A 27,075-nucleotide genomic window follows, 5' to 3' on the forward strand; every position below is an offset into this window, starting at 1 on the left:
AGCTAGGGTTGCGAGTGAGGGGTTAACCCCTCACTCGCACCTGCGCCCGGTATAAGTAGGGGGCGGAGGGGCCGATTTCCTGGGCCCCGTATTCCGCCGAAACGGGGCGGCCCGAATACGGGGCCTGCTAAACGGCCCAAACCGCGCCTGCCCCGTATCTCGCCGAAATTTTACGGGGTGGGCGGGTTATAAGGGGTCTGTTAGACCTGCTCTTAGGCATGGTAATGCACGCCCAAACGGGAAAGTACTTCTTTCATACTGTTTTCCAACCGTCAGCTCTATACTTCATGGCTGATTTACAAATATGCCTGTTCTAGCACCAACTACAAGGAGCGAGAAGAAAGTAAATGCTACTCTGAACGGTGAAGCACAACTGTAAATCAAGGTGCAGCACAAATGATATTAAAAGCAGTGTAGCATGGATTAACGGTTCAAAATTCAGGTGGCGCCGGAATGGAAATCACACCAGCAACATCAATTGATTTCACCAAAAAGTAATAAAACCACACCAGCAAAAATCAACTCATATATCTCATGGTCCAAAACCTCCGTTTAGAAATACAAATAATTCCAAATATTAGTCCATAATGGGTATATGATAAACAAATACGTTTCGTTTATGAGAGAGGAAACTGTAAGGCATACACAGCTACCACAGGTGCTACAAAAATATATTTGCTTACAATAATGTGAATGACCAAGTGTTTGACGTTACATATAGCAATAAGTTGTTCATCCGCTTTATTCAAGCACCAGCATCTTTGTACGGAACAACCACTCCTGTAGTTCTTCATTAATTGCCGTCCGTGTTCATGAACCATTTCCGCCAAGTAACAACGGAAATGACATACAACCTGTCATATAGCTGGTCGAGTTGCCCGAAATAAGCATACCTCCACCTCTTCATGAAGAGAAGTCCACAAAACACTGTCCATGTGCCCACCACAAAACCAACAATTGATCCTAGAAGGAAATCCATTTGAAACAAAACATCTTCAGACCATCTTGTTGAATCTTCACTAGTTGGAGGATCTCTAGTAGAACCAGGACATTGTCTTGGAACGGGATCTCCACAAAGACCAGGATTGCCAATGTACATAGAAGCTGGATCATCTGCCTTCAGGATGTCTAGTTGATGTCCTGAGGGTATTCTTCCCGACAGATTGTTGTATGACAAGTTTAGATAGCTCAGGTATGTCAAATTTGTTATGCTCTGAGGAATTCCACCACCAAGTCTGTTCTTTGAGAGGTCAAGAGACTCCACTGATCGAAGGTTGCCAATCTTATCTGGTATATTTCCACTCAACAAGTTTGATGATAAATTCAAATTTATGAGACCGGCAAGGGAGCTTATTTCATTTGGGATTTTACCGGTTAAACTGTTGCAAGATAAATCAAGGGTAATCAAATATGGAGTATTCTCCCTGTACTCAAGGACTTGTCCCTTTATCACCTCCGAGAAGCTATCACTATAAAGTCCTATAAAAGAGAATGTATCCCCATCATCGTATGCTTCAATAAAAGGATTATTAAAAAAAAAATCATCACTATCTGTAGCATTGCCGGCCAAACCTTTCAGTTGTTTCAGATATTGCGGTATGGCCCCAGAAAATTTATTATTGGATAGATCTAGAATACGAACAACTTGAAGTGCCGTTAATTCATTTGGAATATGACCAGAAAAGTTATTCGATCTTAACCGTAGCATAACCAATCTAGGCATGGCTTCGCTAATCCATCTAGGTAACTCCCCGGTGAATTTGTTTTGAGCCAGGTCAAGGAACCTAAGACTTGCACAATGACGTAGAAACAAAGGAAATCCACTTGAAAGACTGTTGTTGCTTAGAAGGAGTGTAGTGATTTTCAAACTGAAAGAAGTCGTGGAATTGACCCTTGAAGAGTTGTTGTTAGATGGAATCCATTGTTCTAGCTCTCTTCTACCACAATCAGGAAGTTCCTTTGAAAGCAGATTGTTTGAAAGATCCAAGACCAGCAGTTTTTGCAATCGGCAAATTGACATTGGAATAGTACCGGTTATAGAATTGGAAAACAAAACTGCAACCTGCAATTGTGGAGCTCGGAAATTTTGCACAAATCCACTTAAAGAATTTCTGGATATGTCCAATACCTCAATTGTTCTTGATAACTTGGGTATCAAACCGGTCAATAGATTTGATTGCATTGAAAGCATAAACACTGACATGAACTCAAGACTGGGCGGTAACTCGCCGGTAAGTTGGTTCAAGGATATGTCCAAAGTAGAAGCCTCAGAAAAGGTTGTCCAAAACCAATTGGGGATCCTACCAACTAGGCATGTGTCCGAAATGTCAAGTTCCTTAATTCCCTTCTGCCATCTAAGCCATTTAGGAAACTTGGGACCCAAATAACAAGATGAAAACCGTGCAATTTCCAAGTTGAATGGAGGTACCCAATGGGAGTCAATAACAAATTTCAAATTATTAGAAGACATGTCAATGCCTTTTAAATTCACTAAACCAGCAAAATGATCTTCTGATATCACACCACTCAAGTTGTTGTTTGAAAGTAATAAGTTAGTTAACTTTGTAAGCACGCCAATCTCCGCGGGCAATGAACCACTGAAGTTGTTGTGTCCAAGGTGTAAGTGAGTCAACTTTGTAAGCGTGCCAATCTCCGTAGGCAATGAACCACTCAGGTTGTTGTTTGAAAGGTCTATGTAACTCAAATTTGTTAGCATGCCAATCTCCACGGGCACTGAACCGCTCAACTGGTTTTCACTAACCTCAAGCATCCTTAAGTTACTTAGATTTGACACAAACTGTAATGTCATGCCAGAGATGTTGACACCTATCAGCTTCAGCTCTTGCAAATTCTTCCATGAACAGCTGGGTATACTGTCTATCACCTCTCTTATGTCCCCGCTGATGTTGTTGCCGCTGAGATCTAGAGAGGTTAGATTGCACATATTTTGCAGTGTTCCTGGCATCATCCCGTTGATATAGTTATATGATATATCAAAGTTCTCTAACAAGGTCAAGTTTCCCAACTCGTCAGGAAACGTTCCTGATAATTCACATCCCTCTAAGTTTAGACTCTTGAGGCTAATTACATCCCAGAACCAATTGGGTGCAGCCAGACTGTTTAAAGGGTTACCAGATAGGTCAAGCTCCTCAAGAACTGTAAGGTTGTGGTGTAGAAGTGATGATTGGGCATTACTCATATTAAGGCCACAATTACCGAGAGCAAGTACAACCAAATTGGGAAGGGCGTTGACCATATGGAACCAGTCATGGACTCCACTGAGGTCGACAGAGGCCATATTAAGATGCTCTAGCGACCGGAGACGCGCTAACCAAGATATGTCCTTTGAGTATTGATAATTGTAGCTGTACTCCTTTCCTATGTCAAGGTGTACTAGTTTGGATAGGTTGCCTAGCTGAGGAGGTATTATACCATTGAAACCCATGCTGGAGAGGTTGAGATACTTCAAACTCTTGAGAGAGCCCAGGAATCCTGGCATAGCCATTGCATCTCCGAGATAAGTGTTCATGCTCAGATCTAGATATCTGAGACGTCGGAGGGCAAGCAACGACAGAGATACCTGTCCGCGCAGCGAGTGGCTCTTAGGGTCCTTGACACCACCATACAATTCTTTAAACGTTGGAGATTTGTTGCGGAGGTCGAGCTTGATGATGTGGCCTGTCCGGCTGCTGCAGGTGACGCCGCTCCACTGGCAGCAGTCGTGGTGTCCCTGCCGCCATGAGGTGAGGAGATTCACCGGGTCGCCTGTGATGCCGGCCTTGAAAGAGAGCAGCGCGGCCTTCTCGGCCGGGAAGCAGCTCTCCTTGGATGCTTGGTTCGCGCAGTTTACTAAGGAGGCTGTAGCTAGGATGATTAGGAAGAGGAAACTAAGTGCAGCCATGGCGTTGTGCTGGTCTAGTAGGCTTGTGCGCACATGCGCGGAGGGGATGCCGAACGAAAACATGATGGACTGTCAGTTTGTACCGAGTGATGAACTGTCAAAAGGAGAAATATGGGTACCATATCTTGTAGGGGCTACCGGCTACCACAAATTTGGATGGACACACACTAGTTAGGCCAATGTGACTATCAGCCTGTCACTCATGTTGACTGGAAGACATTTCCACAGTTGGAATACTCGACAAGATGTCGTGATCCACTCCGGTCTGAGGGCGGACAAAACATGGAAATATGTGCAGATAAACTGCAACCTATTTCAATCGCTACGTCCTCCTCGAAATAGGCTTTCGCCCCGCTATATTAATATAAAGAACGAACTGATACAAGATAGAGACCACCGCTGGGGCAAACAGCACAACAAAGCCTAAAAGAAAACACAAGAAGAAGAAAAAAGAAAGAAAGGATGACAAAGTCGGATCGACGAAAACGCTGATGATCCGCAACCGCAGCGCCCTCCGGAAGATTCCCACCACGAGCTTAGCCCTCCGAAGCGCCGCATACCAAGGCAGCACCTTCAAGAAGGAATGCAACGATGACGACGCTGCTGCCCGGACAAGCCTAGGGTTTCCCCCGGTATGCGGAAGGGAAGTGGGAAGGGGAAACCCCGATGCCCCTTAAGAAGGAATGGTGGCGCCCGCGAGCGTCACCGTGTCGGTGTCGGGCGCCGACAAGGAATTCTCCCATCCCCCAAAGTCCCACGGTCCCGGACACTCCGTCATGCTCCGCCAACCTTGCCGCCTACCCACTCGTGCCACCACGGTCACGCAACCACCACCGCCGTCTCACCGTGACCCACTGACGAAGACCGACGAAACCAAACACCCCGAGCCGAGGAGAGCCTGGGCAGCAGCCACGCGGGAGGACGCAACCTCCACCGCCAGCTGCGGTGACAGACCGGACGCAGCACAGGAGCAAACCAGGCTACTCTGGCCCGGCCGAGCCCGCCGGGCTCGTGAAGCTCCCGTGGCTGCGCTGCAGTCCACGCGCCGCCGTCCTAGCCACCCTCAGCAAGAAACGCTCCACCAGCCGCCGGGAGCAGGCCTCGGGATGCCCGACCGAGGCCCGCCCAAGCCCGGATGGGGCCCGGACGGGCCCGGATCCGGGTCGGGGCTGCGCCGCCCGCGCCGCCGGCCGACCACCCCGCCGCCCCGCCGCCAAGGGGCCGCGCCGTCGTCACCATGTCACCCAACGCCGCCGCCACCCGGGAGGAGCGCCGCCGCCGCCGGAACCCTGCCCACCGGAGCGCACCGCCGCCAGCACCGGGCGACCCCGCGTCGCCCGCCTCGCGCGCGGGTAGGAGCATGTCCGCCGCCGCCGGCACCACACGGGACTTTGCCCGGCGGCCTGCGCCGACGGCGGCGAAGGGGAGGAGAGGGAGGAGCGGAACCTGGCGGCGCGAGGGTTAGGTCGTTCGCCCGACTCCGCCCGCGGGGGACGGAGCGGAGCGAAGCGTTTTTTTCCCATTCAGACTGTTACCGATCCGTAACTGAGCAGTTGAGCTTCTGGGAAATTGAGTAATTGACCATACCTTCTGTGAGTTACATTTTTTCTGAAGAAAGCCACTGTTTTCGACTTTTAGCGTCAGCACTTTTACCCGTGGCTGATGCCTGCTGATACAGCTATGCATATCCTTGCAGATCGAGTTGCAGATATGTAGCTTCTTGTAATTATGCTCGATGGTTCTCATCGAGCCGATAGGATGCGCAGAAGCTTTTATGCAGACGACGCAGCTTCATTTCTAAACCCTATTAAAGATGAGGTGGTAAGTGTATTTAATATTCTATCTTTCTTTGGACAAACTTCAGGGTTGCGGATCAACTTGAATAAATGTACCATCTTCCCTATTCGTTGTGATCTGATGGATCATTCTGAGCTGGTTGCTGGCTCTGGCTGTAGCATTGGTGTCCTCCCATGCACATATCTAGGACTACCTCTTAGTTGCAGAAAACCAAGAAAAGTTGAATGCGAAAAATATATTGATATAGTACAAATGCCCGTGCGTTGCTACGGGTCCTCAAATTTTATTTCTCAATGCACATAAATAATTTAAAACTCAGTATAAAAATTTAAACCAAATCAACTATATTATAATGTACTATAGCATGCTAATACGAAACACAATAACAAGATAGCATTGTCATACAACTACATTGTTATGAAGAACGTTATAATAATTGACATCGTTTATAAAAATTAAATAAGCACTCCACTAATTGTTTACATTAAAAGAATGTACTCCTCGATACTCCTTAAATACTGTCGTACAATGCTAGGAATATTTTCTTCTGCTTCATTTTTACTGTACTTGAGCAAGCGTACCAAAAAATTCTTCTTGAGCTCAAAAACATTCTGCATAAGAATACTTCACATTAACATGTATAGTTCATGCGGAAAAAATGTGCAACGTAGTATAGCACCCACCGTGCATATTGGATGGACCACTTCTTTACCATTCCATGCGAGTATAATGTAAAATACAAAATAGCCAGATGCATTCCTGTAGATAAAATGCCTCATCATTATCTTTGTGAATGAAAACAGAGCAAAACATTTGGGTTTAGTTTTAGATATACTCACGGGTCTGGATTTTCTGGAATACCAACTGGTGATCTACGTGGCCAGGAAAATACATCGGCATCCCAACCAGGTTGTGCTAATGCAAGTGCGTCGCTTAGATAAATTGAAATTCTTTGTAGCTTTAATTGCATGTTGTTAGATCGAATCATTTTACTCTCCGGTGATGGCGGATCAATAACACACACAGAAGAGGCATGCTTATCGATGGAGAACAAGTTAAAGTGCCGCATGGATACATAAGGAAACAAAACCTTCAAAGGAACAATTATTAGAAACACATATAATGTGACAATGTTGGAAAAGTTAATATATTTACCAATTTGCGTGAAGAGATTTTGTAGTCTATCCCAGGCCAACTGTCGAACAATGCTGCTAACGACTGGATATTTGGCTTTACTCGCTATTTGTTACCTCGCATGGACTGAACCATCGCCGTCTGACAAAAATAAGTTAAATAGCATTAGTTAGAGAACAATCTAGCATTCCAGTAGTACTAATTTGATATTGTGTTGCGTATGCAGAATTCATCTAACATATATATATCAAAAAAGCTTTAACGGCTAGGTAGGTACAGTTGCTAAGAAAACTTAGTTTACAGTAGATTAACAATGAAAATACGAGATTGTAGTAACTTACGCAAAAACGTAGATCCATGTAGTGCACATCAGTCTCTACCATTTGTATGACCTGGTCGCATGCCACTATTCGTATGCCGAAATAGAAGCAATCGTTGTCCATAGGTTGATCCATCCTAAGTATATTTTGGATTTTCTTAAGACTCAACCTTATTGGATATGGAGTTGAGCTCCGCACCCATTCTTGCCTATGAGACAAATGTTAAAGCTTGTGAAACGATCAATGCATATTAGCAAAACAATTACATGTTACTTACTCCAGGCGCTTGACATCTTTAATGGACATGATGTATTTGCAAAGCTCTTCAACTAACTTGCGCTGATCAGTGGGCATGTTGTGGATCGGAATGAGATTTTTATTTTGAGGTAGATCAGATAAGTCTTGTTTGTTTGGACCCTCCACAATCGCACAATCTCAATTAGATACATTTTCTTCATCGTTAGGTTGATAGTATATTGGATTTCCTTTTATCTTATTCAATTCCGAGTCCAGCAATGTAGCAATCATTTTCCGTCGGAAATTTATCATATTCTCCTACAAAATAGTATCAAATGTATTTTTTGTTAAGACAACAACTGAAGAAGCAACTGAGTAATATTTTGAAACGGAAAACGACATACCTGGGTGACATGATCAGACAACATATCACCTGTCCAATATTCCATAAAATTAAGCATGAACAACCCACATGAGGCGCTACAAGATTACATGATAATGATTTAGGCTCTCATATAGGAAATATCTAAACAACATATGTGCATGAGGTAAGGCAACGGTTCTTCTATTTGTACATGTAAATATGAAAATGTTCAACATACCCATCCACACATTCTTGAAAATGTTCTATTACTGGCCATGTTGTGACATTGACATCCTGCCACTTTTCACCTTCGTTAGAGTTCTTCATTTTAGATGCGATCTTCAGATTCTTCTCAAGTCCTTGCAACTTTTATATGAGAAAAGACATTAGATATTGAGACGAACAGAATGTCAAAAGAAAATAATAGTCGATAAACACTTACCATAAGAGTGAGGTCACTCCGACTCATTCAACACCAAGTGAGTCCAACACTTGTATGGATCGCGTCCTGATGTACTACCCATGGCTATCTCGCTGGCTAAAGAAGCGTAATCTTAGGCTTAACTGTAACTGAAGAAAACATATTACTACACTGAATCAACAAACAGAATAATAACACCTTGCTGCTGAAAAGGAAAACAGAGCATACACTATTCCCGTCGTGAGTTGTAATTAGCCATTAGCTGCAAATTTTATTCATGTCTTGCAATACATCGGTTGAACAAAAAACTCATGCACGAGCTGGGGAAAAAAGAACCGTCCAAGAACCAAAATGGAACTGCTCCAGAAAATGGTCTCTGCTACTACTCAAGCGAACAAATCTCAATTCTGTACCACGGCGACGACGGACTCCCCTAGATTGCAGGATGCGATGTGTCCCACTGCTTCAACAGGAATTCAACACATTCAGTGGCAGTTCCCTTCGCTGAAGGTGCCAGCTACAGCCAGCTGCGCTCGAGAGCAACCCAGAGAAGCAGTGGGGAGGAAAAGTTGGACAGCAACCCTCTGGTACATACATGTACATAGAAGCGGGTTGCTGAACATTTTACTTCAAGCTAGCTGACCATACATTCTATTTAGTAAAAGAGGGCATTGAGTTGACCACACATTATATTTAGTAAAAGAGGGCATTGAGTTCGTGAAGTTATATCATGTGCAGAGTTCATTCTACGACACTCATATCTCTTTGCAGAGTAAAAAACTTACGTTCACTTATTTTAACTCTGGAAATAAACATATAAACTGGTATTAAGGGGAATATATACACTAATAAATATGTACAATTTAATTCTGGTACATAAAATTTTAGTGAAGCTTCTACCTGTGACTGCAGATTAGCAAGCTATTTGACTACTGGAGGCAGAGTAGAATAGATGGTTCAGTATTTTCAGTATTTGCAGCTATCTCTGTTGGTTTACTGAAATGTGATATGTTTGGCCTGTAAGCATTCAACGTAGCTAAGTAAAACTACAGAGTGTAGGTTCTTGATGGAGTTTGAAGGGACTGTGATTGATAAAACTTCACATTGGTGTCTCGCAGGAGTGAATTATTTCCTCAAGGTCAGCTTTAGCTTTAGCTTTATAATTTTTTGCTAAAACCTCCTCACGCAATCCAAGGCATGTTTATTTAGTAGTCATAGTCAATATAACTTCATGCTGAAACTCATAAACTAAAGGTGCAGAGTAAAATGGTAGGATTATTTTCAGTTCATTAAATGAAGGATGTACTCGAACCAACATAAGGTGTGTTACATAAGTCAATCAGTTGCTGCCCAATAGTAGAATTAAATTAAGAAATAGTGTTGCTGCATTGCATAGAATTAAATTTGTTTACCAGGAAAGTTAAGTTTTTGTTCGTCTAATAATTGGGTATCCCTTTATTTGAATCAGGGTAACTACATAACGTATTCAGTAGTTTGTATTGAAAAAGGTCTTGTGTTATTTCATCAAGAATGAATAAATCAGTTTTGCCATAATGTGAGTCCAACCATGTGCATGAGAGTGTCCTCTGAAGCCCTCACTCCACTGACCTGTCATTTCCTTTCTGTCAAACGCTAGAGCACTTAAAAAATAATGCTCAAAAAGGCCAAAGCACTACAGCGGGTCTGACAAAGTCTCCTGAATGTACTCAGGAGTTAATTGTACCCTGTTTGTAATGATAAGCCAGTGGTTGATTCTTCTGAGTTTGATAAGCTTCTTGAGAAAAAGCAATTCAATTAAGCTACTTGATACCCTACTAATAGCACTATACCAATGATACCAACAAGTCAACAACCATGCTAGCACAAGGCTGATGAATCATCATTGACAGAGATCAGCGAACAGGGACCTGCAGTTAAGTTTCTGTTCGTCTAAGGTGATTTGACATACTGCCGTGTTGATTTTTATAGATGTTTTGCGTCACACAATCCCTGGAATGCCGGAGCTATGGCGAGAAACAATGGCGTGAAGGATCCTGTACGATGATGGCAACCAGCTGATGCGACGGCGGGCGCGTTCAGGAGCAGCGGGCGTGGGCGGCAGGCGGCGGGCGGCGGACGAAACTCGGAGGCGGCAATCCTGGCGGCGATCGGAGGCGTTGATCAGAGGCGTTGATCGGACTGTGCAATGAGGCGGCGAATAAATTCAGGAGGCTGCTCGTGACTTCACGAGGCTTGCCATACTTTAGAGCACACGCTGGAATAGAATCCTGTTTGGTTACGTTGGAAAGGAAACGTTTTTATGGCTGGTGCGGTGATGGTGCGAAGATGATTCTTGTCTCACCTGATTGATATTGACTTTCCTTATTTTGGTGGGAGGGACGACCAAAAGGACGACGAAAGTAGGGGGAGAAGGGGGAACACGTTCGTTCTTTTTAAGTAGTAGAGATAAGATTGCTAGCAAGCTAAAGCCTGGAAAGGGAAGCTTATGTCCAGGAAAGGAAGGCTTGCGCTGGTGAACTCTATCCTCACCTCCTCCACGACGTATTTTCTCACGGTTTTCGATCCCCCAAAATGGATGACCAAAAAGATTGATAAAATCCGAAGAAGCTTCCTTTGGTGTGGAGAAGACAATGCTTCTGGAGCCAAATGCTTGGTGAATTGGAAGCAGGTGTGCACTCCCAAATCCCTTGGTGGGCTGGGAATCAAGGACCTTGATTTGTTCAGCAAGGCACTAAGACTTCGCTGGCTTTGGTTTGACTGGACCGACACTACACGGTCTTGGCATGGCTTGCCGCTCCCTGTTAGCGCTGAAGATCTGCTCCTCTTTCATGCTTGCACTGTTATAAAGCTGGGAAATGGAGCGAAGGCGCTCTTTTGGAAAGATCCTTGGCATGATGGCGTGACACTGCAGCACAAATTCCCCTACCTCTTCAAGCTTGCATGGAGGAAAAACCTAACGGTTAAAGACAGTCTTGCCAATGGTGCGTGGATGAAAGGTCTGCATCGAATAAATTCGCCAGAGCTTATCGACAGCTTTGTGTCCCTATGGCACTCCATGCAATCGGTCAATCTCTCTTCCGAAGAGGACTCAATAAGCTGGACGCAAACCGCAGACAGTGCCTACTCTGCTTCCTCTGCCTACTCTGCTCTTTTCTTTAGAAGAATCCCACAGCCATTGCTTGCTGCTACTTGGGATGTTAACATTGAAGGCAAAATTAAATTCTTCCTATGGCTGATGCTTCAGAATCGGTTATGGACTGCTGATAGGTTGGAGAAAAGAGGCTGGCCTCATCAAGATCAATGTTGCCTTTACGATCAAGCAATTGAATCCGCAAAGCACCTTTTCCGTGCATGCTCTTATTCAAAGGAAGTCTGGCAAGGTTTATCGACCTCTCACGCTGCTGTGGCAAATATCGGCGCGGCTTGTCTAACTTGCTCCTGGAGCCGTCCGATCAAAACTGAAGAGCCCAGATCACCCGAAACATTGTACACGTAACACTGTAGCGACGTGGTACTGTAACATCTCCTGTTCACGTTACTGTTTACTGCTACTGTAGTGCTTATTGTGAACCATCAGATCTAAATCCAATGATTGAAAATAAGCACAAGTTAGATGTACTGTTCATCTCTAACTTGTCTATAGCAAGTTAGAGAATCCGGAGCGGGCAAATATTGGCAGTAGATCTACCTCCATTCTTGGTTGGTGGAAAAAAAGTCTCAAGATTTAGAAAGAGCAAGATGCGCAAAGACCAAACTACGGTGGCTGTATATGCTGTTTGGCACATTTGGAAGGAGAGGAACAGAGGAGTTTTTGAGAATATCACATCAAAACCTGAGGACCTGATATTCCAGATTTTGGATGGGCTGGCAAATCTGAAAGCGGCTTACAGCGAGCAGTCACAGTTCTGTAGTTTCCTAGCTTCCTTTTGCCTTATCCTGGCTTTTGCCTTTGTAAACTTTTCCCCCTTCTATTAATGAAGGATACGGCTAGCTAGCATCGATGCTATTTTATCCATCTCAGCACTCATCCCATAAAAGGAAATACACTTATATCTAAAAAAGGAAAGCTGGAGACAGCTCACGTGAATCACCCAAATAACCATTCACCGTGCGCATTTAATTCTGTTATAAGGAAAATAAAAAAGTCATAACTCTTAAACAGTGTATCGAAACTGCATTCCGTTTTCACCGTTACGTCTCTCGCGACGAGATCTTCGAAACTAGATCCCATTTGTATATGTTCGATAAACTTTTTTTTTTGAAAAGCAACTTTGTTGCTACAAGAAATCAACTCTAGTCTTGTAGCAAAGCAACTTCATACAAAGTGTTGCTTTCACTATCTTTTTATATATTTATAGCCAACTTAGTTTGTAAGATACTTACTTAACAGAAACGAAACTTTACAGACTTGCAACATTGCACTACCAGTTGTCCACCATAGTTTCTAGTACAGTTGGTAACCATACGACCTATTAGTAGCGAGAATATAATTTCATAACTAAATAGTACACAACTTAGGCACACTGGTAGACAACTTATATGGGGTGAAACTATATTTGACAATGAAAGAAACTTAATCATACTTGGCATATAACTTAACAAGAGTGTGTATGCAACTTAATTACAGTTGGTATACAACTTAATAGTAGTGGGTATACAACTTAGAAATTGATGCTAGCTGACTTAGTACTAGTAGTATGCAACTTAGGCATGATGATTAGCAAATTCACTATTTTCTATACTTTGTAGACAACTTAGTTTTTGAGATACTAAGCTCAAAAATAATAGTCGGCAACTTTATAGTGCCATTATTATTGTTGGGAACTTGATTTTCTAGGTAGCTAACCTTGTACCAATGATATGCAACTTAATATACCAAATAATGCGCAACTTAGACATAGTGGTATAAAACTTCAAGGCAATGGTGCGCTATTCACAACAAATCGTAGTTGCCGACTTAGTATCAACGGTAATCAACTTAGACGCAGGGATATGCAAGTTTACAATGATGGTGCATGACTTTATCATAATGGTTCTATAAAACTTAGTACTAGTGTCATACAATAACATAGACACGGTGAAAATATATTGAACAATGGATGCAACTTAATCATAGTGGGTATACAACTTCACAATGGTGGATATGCAACTTAATATTAATGGGCATACAACTTAAAAGTAGCGGTAATGAAAATTAGCACAGCGTGTGAAGCAACAATTTACCATCTACAAGCACGACTTAGCAAATGTTTAAGTGAACTATTTATTGTGTGCAAAATACAAGTTTCATAGTACCGGGGCACACATATTTACATTACTAGTTTCCCACCATATTTCCTAGCATTCTTGGTAGCTTAATTTCTGAGATAGACACCTTAGTAACAGTGAAAATACAATTTCATAACAAATAGTGCGCAACTAGATGCCACGGTATGCAACTTTACGACAATGGTATATAACTTCACAACAATTTTGTGCATGGGATTTTCTTTTGTCATATCCACCATGCAAATTTGCTTGTTCCAGCTAGAACCCTGTAGGGAAATGATGCAACTTGAGTTTAAAAAGAATCAACTTGTCGCAGGTGGTGCTTTTTTTTGCAGGCATACCCCATTGCAACTGGAGCATGCACGGTTGTTGCACACGCTGAATAAAATTTGTTGGTGGTATTTTTTTGCGTTTAACCAGAGATGGTGGCTCCAAGGGGGTCCGAGCTACGAGAAGCCGAAGGGGTGGTTCTTTGAGACTGACGGTTCCAAGCCATTCACGTATGGAGGCCTAAAAGGTGACGAGTCGGAACTTCGGGACGGTGGCGAGGGCATCATGGCGAGCGAACCATCTAGATGGGTGTGCGGTTGCGGCAAGTATGAATCGAGCAAGATGAAGAGGGGCTGCGACACCAAGCGGAGTGGTGGTTGGTCTTTGGTGGAAGGGCATAAAATGCAACGTTCAACTAAACCTAAAACGCTGAACGGGAAAGTTGGTATGTAACTTAATACTAGTGGATATACAACTTAGCAATCGCAGGTATTCTACTTAGCACATGCGTAAGGAAACAATTAACCGTATGAAAACACGACTTAGCATGAACAAGTTACTGTGTGCAAAATACAACTTAATTCGTTTGTGAAACCAACAATACCGCCGGTAAAATACGGCATAGCAAGTATGTGAAAAAGCACTTTACTATGTGTAAAATGCAACTTAACTTATACATGAAAACAAAAAATAACATCCCAAGAAACGACTTAGATGAATCTATCTATATGGTTCACCCACACTGAAGTTGAAGCATCTGAAGTTTTCGCCTAGTCAGATGAGTAATTAAGAAAATCAGCAAATCAATTACTTGGTGTCCCCACTTCTCTCTAGCTCCATGTGCGACATCATCCCAATTCCCAAATGCCTAATCCCAACAACCTGTAGGGAAAATCAAAAGTACTACCAAGTAGTAATTTTGTGCAGATCAGATCGACCGACCTGAATCTGTTCAATCCAGGTAGTAGTAGCCCAGCACAAGCGACTAGCAGCAGCTCCCACCCGTGCGCTAGAAAAGGTAGGCGGCGTTGACCAGATGCCGCATGAGATAAGAGCGAGTAGCAGGACGGCGGCGTTCATGGCTGCAGGCCTCAATCTTGCGCGCTTCCGCCTTGGCATCGCCGCCGGGGCGACTGCTCCTGTGCTTCCCTGTCACCAGATCGAAGGGAAGGATGGAGGGCCTGGATCAGGAGCTCGTTGGTTGCCGCACCGGTAGGCACGAGAGAGGCCGAAACGAGCACGTGTCATCGTCTGCTGAGAGAGTAGGAAAGTGAGGTGGTTGGGGAGGTTGAGAGCGCCAGAGCGGTAGGAGGTGGGGAGACCCGCGACGGGCTGCGCTGAGGGGACGTCGGCGGCAGGGCTAGGGGAGTGCGCTGCAGGGGACGCCGGCGGCGGGGGCAGAGGAGCTTGCTGCAGGGGACGCCGGCGACGGGGGCAGAGGAGCGTGTTGCAGGGGACGCAGGCGGCGGGCAGGATTGACCTGCCCGGGCAAGGAAAGAGGATGTGCGGAATGGGGAGAGACGGGTCATGTACCCACCGGTGGACGTCGCTGTCCGCGGTTGTCGGAACATAGTGCGAGACGTGTTTCATCCGTTAAATCGGACGGCCCAGAAACGAGTGCGCGGACTGTCAACCAGCATCCGGGTACTTTTTAGCAATTGGGATTAATGAAAAAGGAGAGCTCCTCCTGTTTACGTCAAAAAATCCTACAGCTGAAAGCATATCAAAAGTAAGAAGGGAAAGAAAGGCTTGCCTGTAAGAGCGAAGCTAGGTGAAGGCTGCCAGGGCAGCCTGCTGGTGGCGCTGGCGATGTGGTGATTGCTGGTGGTGCTGGTCAGCCGCCTGTTCCCTCCCCGAAACTCCCCGCTGTACCTCGCCTTGCGCAGCAGCCCACCACAGCGGCATTGAAGCGCGCGGCATCGACGTGGGAGGGACTCGAACGAGGCGCCGGGCTCAGGGAAGACGCCGGCGATACCAAGCGGCTCGGCCCGATTAAGCTGACAGTGGGAGAGAGGGCGTCGAGAATCGGCGATCAGCTGGAAGCGGGGGCGACGGCACGCCACGCCACGCGCCGGCGGCGACGGGATCGAGCGCGGGCAGGGGAGGGCGTTAGAGAGGGAGAGAGGCCGGGTCGGTAGAAGAGGGCACGCGGCGGCACGTCGGTGATCCTCGCTAGAAGGCCACGGCCACGGCGGCACAACTTATGGACTATATAATCGTAAAACAATGTAGCGTGCCATCATCCATTCGGTATGAAAACATGTAATGATGCTATCACGTAAAAAAACGGGTGTGCATTTGCAGCCCTTTTGCCAGCACGACTTGGTGAGACATTTTTCGATAAAGGGAATATATTTTTTTTTTGCTGGAAAAGAGATATATTAATTAAGCATGGTAAATACAATCAGCCATGATTGCCTCAGCAATTTCTGGCGGTGAGTCTCTAAGCCAAACGGCAGTTCTCTCATGTATTCTACCTAAAGCAGCTAAACCATGACTTGCCTGGTTGGCGTCACGGTTGATTTTATATATTCCTATCTCTCTTTCCTTAATTCTCTTCCTAATTATACTAATTCTCATAGCATAACGCGACAAGTTTGGTCCTCCTCCCATGACAAGTTTTATTGCTTCCGAGCAGTCTGATTCCAAAATGATGGCTCCCTGCGTCCAGTGTAGTGCCAGGGCCAGGCCCTCCTCCATGGCTGCAAGTTCAGCTTCAAGTGCGTCCGCACACGATCGAAGTTGCCTGCATGCTGCAACAATGACTTCACCATTGTGGTCTCTGAGTAACATTCCAGCGCCTGCGTTTCCCTCCACAGAGAAAGCACCATCCACGTTTAACTTCATAGTACCCAGGTTTGGGGGATTCCATTTTTGCTTAACTTGCGGTTGCTCTCTGGTCTGTCCCTTGCTTTTTCTGAAGCCTCGTTCGTAGTCAGCGACCTGCTTGCCCTTCTCAACATCAACAGTGGGGTTTTGCTTGATCAACAGCAGGGATTGCAAATAGCTTTCCAGGAATCTCTTTGATGCTTCAACTGGTGTCGGCTGCTTATTATGGGTGATTTCATTGTGTACATGCCACACCCTCCACAGGATCATCAGTAGCCGAGCTCGCTGATCTACATCAATCTGTGTAATCACATGCAAGAACCAATCCGGGTTATGCTCAAACAGCAGCTCATCGGGTGGCAAGGCCCATACTTCTTTCATCACATCCCATAAGCCTCTCGCATGAGGGCACTTAATCATTGCATGATAGGTAGTTTCCTCCTCGACTCCGCAAATTAGGCAGGTGGCAGGCGTCTCCATACCTCGGCGTGCCATATTGCTCTGTGTGGCTAGTGCATTCTGTGCGAGCTTCCACGCAAAAATTCTCACTTTGTGCGGGACAGGGCACTGCCATATGCACTTCCAGTCCGGGCTGGCACCCAGAGGCTCGCTACTCGTGGCCTGGCGTCCTTCAGCTCGTAGTTGCTCTTCGAAGGCCAGCCTGTATGCGCTCCGGACTGTGAAGACACCTGTTTTATCTGGGTTCCAAGCAATGAAGTCCGGGTCATTTCTCCTCGATGTTTGAATTTTCAGTATCTCATGTACATCGATGGCCTCAAACCAGCGGCGAACAAGTTGCTCATTCCATGATCCATCATGGTTCAGGAAGTCTGACACCCAGCGTAGCCTGCAACGACCTTGCTTGGTTATCGGCCTGAGGTAGGATTCGCGTGGGATCCATGGTTCCCTCCATGCCCGTACACTTGTGCCATTTCCAATTCTCCAGATGAAGCCCTTTTTGATTAATTCTAGGCCATACTCCAGAGCTCTCCATGTTGATGACGCATTCCCAGCAAACACAGTGTCAGTGAGAATTCCCTGGGGAAAATATTTGGCTTTCAGGACCTGAGCACATAAAGTATCTGGCTGCTGTAGCATGCGCCAAGCCTGCCGCGCAAGCAAGGCCTGATTGAATAGCCGCATATCCCGAAACCCAATTCCACCCTGCTCCTTAGGTCTCATCATACTATCCCATGAGATCCAGTGGGTTTTTCGCTTCCCTTTCTCCGCGCCCCACCAAAAGTTGCGTATAAGCTTTGTTAGTTCATCGAGTAATCCAAAAGGAAGTTTGAATATGCCCATAATATAAACCGGGATTGCTTGTGCAACCGCCTTGATGAGCACCTCCTTCCCACCCTGGGATAAATAGTTTTCGCCCCATTCTATAAGCCGTTTCAACAATTTTTCCTGTAGACTCTTGAACTTGCCTTTATTCATCCTTCCTTCTGGAGTGGGTAAACCCAAGTATTTTGTTTCAAACGTCTCTTGTGTAACATGTAGCACACGCTTCACCCCTGTCTTCACTTCCTCATCACAAGATGCACCAAAGAGGATGGAGCATTTACTTGGGTTTATTAATTGGCCGGTGCTCTTTGCATATTTATTCAACACGTCATGGACTCTTGTTGCCTCCTCTTCATTTGCTCGAAAGAATAAGAGGCTGTCATCCGCAAACAGGAGATGGGACACTCCCGGTGCCCGCCGACACACTTTCAACGGCCGAATCTGCTGGTCCTGTACCTCCTTTTGCAGCAATGCCGACAGACCGTCAGCCACAAAAAGGAAAAGGAAGGGGGAGAGGGGATCACCTTGTCGAAGACCTCGAGAAGGGGAAAACGAATCCAGCAGGGTTCCATTGAATTTAATAGAATACCTCACAGTGGTGACGCATGACATTATCCAGTCCACCCATCTGCAAGCAAAACCCAATCTTTCCATCGCATTCCTCAGAAAATCCCAATCCACCCTGTCATAGGCTTTTGACAGGTCCAGCTTGTAAGCACAAAAGTTGTCCTCCTTCTTGCTATTGTGCTCAATGAAGTGTATGCATTCAAAGGCTACTAACGCATTATCAGTAATTAAGCGGCCAGGCACAAAGGCACTCTGGTTGATAGATATGATATCACCCAAGATTGGCCTTAGTCGGTTAACCAGGCATTTTGCAATGATCTTGTAAAGAACCGAACACAGACTAATAGGCCGAAACTCCTTCAGCGTCGTCGGGTGATCAGTTTTTGGAATTAACACTATAGCAGTGTCGTTGACTCCCTCAGGCATATTCCCTGTGATGAAGAAGAGCTTCACCGCATTTACTACTTCCGCCTTTAGTGTATCCCAGTTTCGCTGATAGAACCTTGCCGGAAAACCATCAATTCCGGGGGCCTTTAAAGGCCCTATCTGAAATAATGCATCACCTATTTCTTCCTCGGTAAATTCCTTGCAGAGGTTGTCATTCATCTCCCCTGTCACACGGTTCTGCAGCAAATCTATGAGCTCACTGAAGTTCAAATTGGGATCACGAGTAAACAGCTCTTGAAAGTATGAAGTAGCCATCCTTTCCATCTCTGTTGGTGCCTCCTGCCACACATTATCTTCATCCTTCAAACGCTTGATTTTATTCTTCCGTGCACGCCACACCGCTTTCTGGTGGAAATAATTTGTATTGCGGTCTCCTTCTTTAAGCCAATTTATGCGTGATCGTTGAAGCCACAACATCTCCTCGCGATACAGTAACTCATTCATGTGGTCAGAGACTCTCCTAATGGCCCTCCTATCCGTCCCTGTATGCATAAGTTGAGCTAGCTCCTTCCTGCACTTCTCTAGTTCTGTGAGTAGATTACCAAATTTCTTCCTACTCCACGTCTGTAGCACATGCATGACATTGTCTAGCCCCTTTCTCACTGCACCTAGATCATCTTTTTCTCCTACATCCTCCCAGGCTGAAGCAATTAATTCTGGCAGCTCTGCCGCCCTTTCCCACCATATTTCATAGTGTCGTCTGGGCCGCTTCGGTTTCTCTCTTGTTTCCTGCATAAGCCGGACAAGCACAGGACAATGATCAGATACAGGTGAGATTAAGTGTTCGACTTGTGAATCACCAAATAAAGTCCTCCACTCCGCTGTTGCCACAGCTCGATCTAGTCTCACTCGGACGTTTGCCTTGCCCCTCCGTTTATTGTCATAGGTATACGGAAGTCCAGTAAAACCAAGGTCTACCAACCCACACACAGCCAGAGTTTCACGAAAAGCAGCCATCTGTCCTTCCCCTCTCGGTGTGCAAGATAAGTGCTCTTGTTGCCACAGGGCCTCATTAAAATCCCCCATTACTAACCATGGGAGGTCTGAGAGGGGTTTAAGATTTTTAAGTGCATCCCACATACGGTGGCGGTTTTCAACACGAGGCTCGCCGTAAACACAAGTAAGCCTCCACTGAGGGGAGGTAGGGGACTCACGGACATACACATCAATATATCTTTCATTAACGGATTGTACTTCCACACAAAGACTCTCGTGCCAGAACAACGCTAGGCCACCACTAAGACCATCACTACTAAAACCAGCAAAACCTTTAAGACCTAAACGATGACGAAGACGACGGACCTTTTCCTTATTCTGCCTAGTTTCACACAAGAAAAGTAAACGAATATTAAAAGACTGGGAAACATGTGTAATCTCCCGAACTGTCGGGGCGTTTCCAGATCCCCGACAGTTTAGGGACAAGCAATTCATTGCTGCTGACGAGACCAAACATTAGGTCTCGCCAGTTGACCGGAAGCCCCATGACCGGTTGCTGCCTTCTTCCTCTCGTACACCAGATTACTACCCGCCTTCATCTTTCCTGTGTCCCTGCGTTCCTGATGGTGCCCCTCCTTCTTGCCCTTCTTTTGTACTCCCCCATCTCGTGTCCCGTAGCTCAAGCCAAGCGACAGCTCTAGCTTCTGCCCCTGTACCTCAGGCTCGTCCGCACCTCGCTTTCCCAGGACTGAGTCTGGAATCAACATGTCGACATCTGTCATACTGGTGAGGGAAACCGTTGTGTTTGAGAGATTACGCATGGCCGGTATCATATCACTACTTGCAGGACTACTCATAGCTCCATCCATGCCTTGGTGCAGCCACGGTGACATATGCCTGAGCATATTTGGGTGTAACCTGTATTGCTGGCCTACATTTCCATCCCCATGTCCCCGCTGCATGTCAGGCATAGAGCTTGCTTGTGCTGCCTTCCTATCCAACATCTCTCCATTTATCTTATCATTCTTCGTCTCCCCTGCGTAGGTGGCCTCCAGCTGACCCACCAGGTCTTGGCACTCGTCCTCTGGTAGCTGCACTATTGGCTGGTTCGTAATCACCGTCTGCATAGGATTGCTCGTCGCGCCTTGTTCGAGTGACGCTACATGCAAAGCTTCGACCTGGGCCGGCAACTCCTGCCCGACAGCGGTTGCCTGGATGTCCTCAAGGCCAGGCATCTCCTCCTCATCAAAACCATCACGGGAGCCCACTTGATCGGGAATAAATCCTGACTGTCGCTGAGCTGTGTTCAATGGCGGCACAGAGGCCGGTCTGTGTGCAGACTTGCGCGACTCCGCGCTCCCGAAACTTGCAAAGCTGAGCTCCCTCTTTGCTGGTGGTGGTACATAGTACGCCCGGTGTTCAAACTTTTTGTACGGACTACATCTCAGCTCATGCGCGTCGTAGTCTAGCGAAGGAGCCCCCTGCCTCTCTTTCTCACACTCATACTTGCGGTGTCCCATGAAGCCACAATGTGAACAATAGTAAGGAACACGCTCGTACTTCAGTTTATAAACCTTCACTGCCCATGGTTTGCCTTTCACGCCGGTGGTGACCTGAGTTTGAAGTCGGCGATCATATGGTAGAGCCACCCGCACACGTAGGAACTCTTTCTTATCTTGTTCATCTTTGGGCACATCCACCTCCAGGGCCTTCCCCAAGCCATTGCCAAACTTCCTGCCTGTAACTTCATCTTGCTTTCCCCAAGGAACATCATAGACACGTACCCAAACCGGCACCGAGTCCAGGATTGTCTCCGATGGCCGAGTAGCATCATCTAGCGCCTTAACCAGCAGGGCATTCTTCTTGAAGATCCAGGGGCCTCCACGATTGACAAAATCAAAATCTCCTTCAGAAAATAAAGTGATCATGTAGTAGTTCTTTCCTTGCTCGGAATATCTGATACCATTACGAAGCCGCCATACATCTATAAAGTGGTCAAACATAGCCTTTGTATTTGGTTTGAAATTAGCTCTGTACCTCGCCAGTAGCTGCCATTTGGTCAAGGTGACCTTGTCAGTCGACACCTCTTCCTCCTCATCGAACTCAATGTAAACTTCATCTTCCATGTCGACGACCCCGCCTATCTGTGCCTCTGGACCTTGCCGGAGCCCAGGTTCCTCCTCCCCGCATGTCCCGTCGTCCCAGTTTCCATCATCCTCATCGCGCCGCTCCTGTACAGGGCATGTCCTCCACTGCAGCATCGGTACCCTCAGATCGTCGCCGGTCGGCTTCGGGCGGGTAGGTCTCTCATCGAGTCCCCCATAATCGCCCCAACCGTCCGACGTCGCCATCGGTAGCATCGATTGCTTTGGTGCAGAGTTCATACGGGCCAGGATCTCCTCTCGATTCCTCTGCAGCCGGCGTGCCGGTTTGGTTGGAATCTCGCCATTGTTCCTCTCCTCCTTGGTACGATCATCTCCCATTGTTGCCATCCTCCGATCCCCAGATGCCATCGCACGAGTTGAAAGCGGATCCAAACGCCTGCCTGGTTTAGAGGTTACCTGGTGCTCGTGGGTTATGTCGATTTGATTGCCAAGGGTATCTCCCCCCCCTAGACTTTAAGGCCGCCTCCACCGCCTCTTCCCTGCCGTGAATCGGACGGACTCCTGCCTGTCCTCCTTCCTTGCCTTGACGCGTAGCTCGCATAGACTCCTGATTCATCCGTTTCCGGCGATCCGATGGACTCTCGTAAGGGGTTGGTGGCGGCGGGACGAGATCGCCCATATCGCCTGTCGCCAGAGCCCTAACAGAGTTGACTACACGCTTAAAATCCGTTAATAAAGGGAATATATTAATATCAAAAAGATACCAATTACACCCAACTTCTGCAACAACGCACCACCTTACTGGTGAGACATTGGCGCTAGTCTAAATGGTGAACAGCAGTTGTAGATCACGGTGTAGTAGCAGAAATGAGATTAAGAGTAGTGCAGCATGGAACAGTTCAAAATCAGGCGGGTCAAATTAAAATACACACCAGCAACATGAAAACCGATTCTACCAAAAGAAATAAAAACACGCCAGCAAAATCAAATCATATATCTCATGGTCCAAAACAACCAGTTTTTTAAAATATAATTCCAAATATTAGTCAACGACAGGCATGTGACAGACAGATACGTACTACGTAGTACATGAGTAGGGAACACTAAGACATGCACTACTAGCACGGGTGCTGCATAAATACATTTGTTTACAATACTCTGAGTGACAAAGTGTTTGACGATTCAATATAGTTATAATTTCTTCATCCTCTTTATTCAACTAGCAGCATCTTTGTATGAAGAAGTGTTTGACGATGGAAAGGTTGAGATACTTCAAACTCTTTGTATGAAGAAACCACTCCGGTAGTTCTTGCTTAATTTCCATCTGTGTTCCTCCACCATTTTCACCAAGTAAGAGCATCTCCAACAGGCGCACTAAAACGGCCGCGCGGTACAAAAACTGTCGGTTTGGCGCGCGCGGACATACGCGCGGAGCTCCAGCGGACGCGGGAAAAGGCGCGCGCGCTAAAAAATTGCCGCGCCAACGCGTTTCCGCTCTTCCGCGCGGGAAAGTTGCCGCGTGCGCTGCCGCGCGCTATAAACGTGACACGCGCGAACGCGGCTAACCGTCTGAACTTTCCACGTGCCACTCCGCCTCTCTCTCCCCCCACCGCTCTCCCTCTAGCCCACGCTCCGCCTCCGCGCCTCCGTCGATGCTCCGCCTCTGCGCCTCCGTCGAGATGCCTCCGCGCCGCCGCCCCGCCTCCGGCTACCACGGCGTTCGGGCGCGGCCGAGCGGCCGCTTCGACGCGGAGATCCGCTCCGGCGACGAGCGGATCCGCCTCGGAACTTTTGACACCGCGCACGAGGCGGCGCGGGCGTACGATGCCGTCGCCTGGACTATGAACTTTCACGATGTCTGGACGCGGGAGCAGGCGAAGCAGCTCGCGCCACGCCACCGGTCATCACGTGCGAGCAGCAGCGCCTCCTCATCGCCGAGCGCGATGAGGCCCTCCGCCTCGAGTGGGCGCGCCAATTCGCCGAAGACGTCGCCGCCACGGAGGCGTTCTATGCGCAGAAGGAGGAGGAGATGGCGGCGGCGAAGGCGAAGAAAAAGGCGAGCCGCGACAAGCACCGGGCGGAGTCCGCGGCGAGGAAGGAGGAGGAGAAGAAAAACGGCGCATGGCCGTTCACCATCATCCTCTCCTCCTCCTCCTCCTCCTTCGAGTGGACTTCGACGCCGGTGCCGGAGACGACTCCGAGCAGCCACTCCTCCGACTACGACTGGGATTCGGAGTGGATTAGACTAGTTTACAATAAAATGTCACGATGTATCGTTGAATTTTTAATATATTTCCCATTTTCAATTAAAATTTCGTGTTTTATTTGAATTGTTTGATTTATTTTGAATCGAGAACGGTCGTAGTAGCCGTTCGGGCCGCGCCGTGCGCTGCAAAATGGCGCGCCCGTTGGAGGAGCACTTTTCCCGCCCGAGCACGCGCGGCAAAATGCCGCTTCCGGCGGGGCACCTGTCACCGCTGCGCGCGCTATGTGTTTACAGCGCGCTGGAACCTACGTATAGCGCGCCAATTTTTCCAGCGCCTGTTAGAGATGCTCTAACAACGGAAATGACATACAACCTGTCATATAGCCTGTCGAGTAGCCCAAAGTAAGTATATCTCCACCTCTTCATGAAGAGAAGTCCACAAAATACCATCCAAGTGCCCGCCACAAAACCAACAATTGATCCTAGAAGGAAATCAATTTGAAATAAACCGTCTTCAGACCAACTTTCTGAATCACTGTTACTCGTCATTAGAAGTGATAACATACCATGTCACACAAGATAGCACACATATAGCAGCTTCATCAGCGATACTCAGTTCTAGCTAGCATATCATAAACATCCCCAGAATAGTGATAATATATAGTGCTGGATAACATTCCGAGACATAAAAAACCACGTCTTATTCACTGCTCTGGCTTCGTCTCTGCCCCCTTGACTTGCTATCCCTTCTTACCCTTCGTCACTGTACTTGAGAGAGGCTAACGTAACAACCCCGGTTGTCAATGCGACAAGGTTAAAGATTTTTCTGGCAGGAAATATCTTCATCAACTCCCTGCAGGTAGATCAAGAGGAGATTATATCAACTCCGGTCAAACCGGAATAGAAGAGGAAATAATAATCTATATCTGGGGTTGATACAAAGCAACAGCAATCACTCTCCATCTGGGTTTGAAACCATTTAGGATGATACAAAGCAACAGCAATCACTCTCCATCTGGGGTTGAAACCAACACACAACTCGTCAATTAGAAGTGATAACATTCCATGCCACACAAGATAGCACATATAGCAGCTTCATCAGCGATACTCAGTTCTAGCTAGCATATCATAAACATCCCCAGAATAGTGATAATATATATATAGTGCTGGATAACATTCCGAGACATAAAAAAACCACGTCTTATTCACTGCTCTGGCTTCTTCTCTGCCCTCTTCACTTGCTCTGCTTCTCTGCCCCCTTGACCTTCTTACCCTTCGTCAGTAGTCACTGTACTTGAGAGAGGCTAACGTAACAACGGCGGTTGTCCCTGCCACAAGGTTAAAGATTTTTCTGGCAGGAAATATCTTCATCAACTCCCTGCAGGCAGATCAAGAGGAGATTATATCAACTCCGGTCAAACCGGAAAAGAAGAGGAAATAATAATCTATATCTGCATATGTTTAGTATTGTACCAGCAAATCTGATGCGGCTTTAGACGCTTGATTTGCTCCTCAAGATCCTTTTCACGCTCCAAACGACCACGCTGGATTCACATGATCATTAATTTATATCATCAGCTAACTGTTAGTTGATTGGTCATAATAAAAACAGTGAGGTCTGATAGAAATAAACAGTGTCATTCATTCATACACGCAGATGCACCCAATGCCCTATATATGTTTGGTTGCCAATGAAAGGATGGATTACATGGAAGTAGGAAAAACTTGTCTGCTTGGGCTTGTCTTACGAAATAAATTATTGACCACTACTAGGAATTGCAGCAAGCATAAGAGTAGAGGAGATGGTTCAAGATATCGAAACAGCAGCGGTAAGTTAAACATCTAATGTGTTTCTATTTGATAATTAAAGGAATGGTCAGTATAAGCCAACATCCAAGATGATCAACCAGGCTGCTTCGTGTAAAAATGCTACTTTGGGCAAGTAAACTTGCTCTTTCCTGTAAAAGGAAAGAAAGGAAATCTTGCTCCTGTTTCTAATAGAAAAGAGACCCACTAAAGAAGTTGTCTTAACACATGGATGTTGCTGTTCAGATCGCAAATAATTGGGGTATTTGTACAGAAAACAAATACAGCAGAAAATCGTGCGAGATAAAAAGATTTAACTTTTTGTTAAGATACCTTATCGCTATGGAGCATGCGCCTTGGCACGAGCAGGCGTCGCTCCTCAGCAACCGCCGGCGACCTGACCGCCGCCTGGGTTCGCTGGAGCGCGGAGCCACCGATCCTGCTCGCCCCCTGTCGAAGAAGCGCCGCCATTGTCGCCGGCCTGCAAATAGGGAGGGATTAGGGGAAGTCCGTCACGAATCCTCTTCTACCAACGCTATTGGGTTTGCGATTGGTCGAGAAATTTCGGCAGATCTTGGTGCCTACCTTGCGGGATATGGGAGTTCTTCCTCCTAAGGGTTAGGGTTGCTCGCTCGCCAGCTTTCCGATTCCCTACTCCAAACACAACACGAAAAAATATGAGGGGTGGCTTCTTGCGCTCACTTTTATATTCTCCCAACCAGACCCAGCCCAACCTCTTGTATGATTCACACTGGGTCCATCCCCTAAGGCCCAGCCCAACCGGGCTTTGTACAGAGATACCCGTGATCCCAAATAATACCCTCAATCCATTAATTAAATACACTCGAACTGTACGTAGTCTATTAAAGTTCAGTTCAAGTTTCTTCTGAAAGTTCAATTGAGTGTCGCCGTTGCCCGCCGAGTGCAGTCCGTATGTGTCATGCACCGGCAGAGATACAATGGTATTCCTATGCAAGCTGAGATGCAGCCACTAGTAGAAACAAGGGCTTTGGTTTTTTGCCCCAAATGGCTTTTGCACCGGATTTGGCACGAACCGGTGCTAAAAGGAGTCATTAGCACCGGTTCGTGGTGAGCAGCCAGCCGAGGGACCTTTTGCACCGGTTTGTGTTACGAACCGGTGCAAATGAGTATCTTTTGCATCGGTTCGTAACACAAACCGGTG

General features: G+C 46.6%; 1 protein-coding gene and 2 long non-coding RNA genes across 3 annotated transcripts; all 3 read right to left on the reverse strand.

The window, feature by feature from the left end:
• Positions 1-495: 495 nt before the first annotated feature.
• On the reverse strand, positions 496-4,001 carry LOC124706902 (receptor-like protein EIX1). The gene is made up of 2 exons (XM_047238578.1): positions 1,573-4,001; positions 496-1,479 (listed from the first exon to the last, which is right to left on the reverse strand). The coding sequence occupies exons 1-2, from the start codon at positions 3,962-3,964 to the stop codon at positions 794-796; spliced, it is 3,078 nt and encodes a 1,025-aa protein (XP_047094534.1). The 5' UTR covers positions 3,965-4,001; the 3' UTR covers positions 496-793.
• A 2,738-nt stretch (positions 4,002-6,739) lies between these two features.
• LOC124708048 lies at positions 6,740-7,273 on the reverse strand. The gene is made up of 3 exons (XR_007005038.1): positions 7,174-7,273; positions 6,854-6,973; positions 6,740-6,788 (listed from the first exon to the last, which is right to left on the reverse strand). It is a non-coding gene; the product is annotated as an uncharacterized LOC124708048 (long non-coding RNA).
• A 212-nt stretch (positions 7,274-7,485) lies between these two features.
• LOC124707969 lies at positions 7,486-8,308 on the reverse strand. Its single transcript, XR_007005029.1, has 3 exons — positions 8,196-8,308; positions 7,992-8,119; positions 7,486-7,707 (listed from the first exon to the last, which is right to left on the reverse strand). It is a non-coding gene; the product is annotated as an uncharacterized LOC124707969 (long non-coding RNA).
• Positions 8,309-27,075: the final 18,767 nt, after the last annotated feature.

This window comes from Lolium rigidum, chromosome 4 (assembly GCF_022539505.1).
Source record: "Lolium rigidum isolate FL_2022 chromosome 4, APGP_CSIRO_Lrig_0.1, whole genome shotgun sequence".
Taxonomy (NCBI): Eukaryota; Viridiplantae; Streptophyta; class Magnoliopsida; order Poales; family Poaceae; genus Lolium; species Lolium rigidum.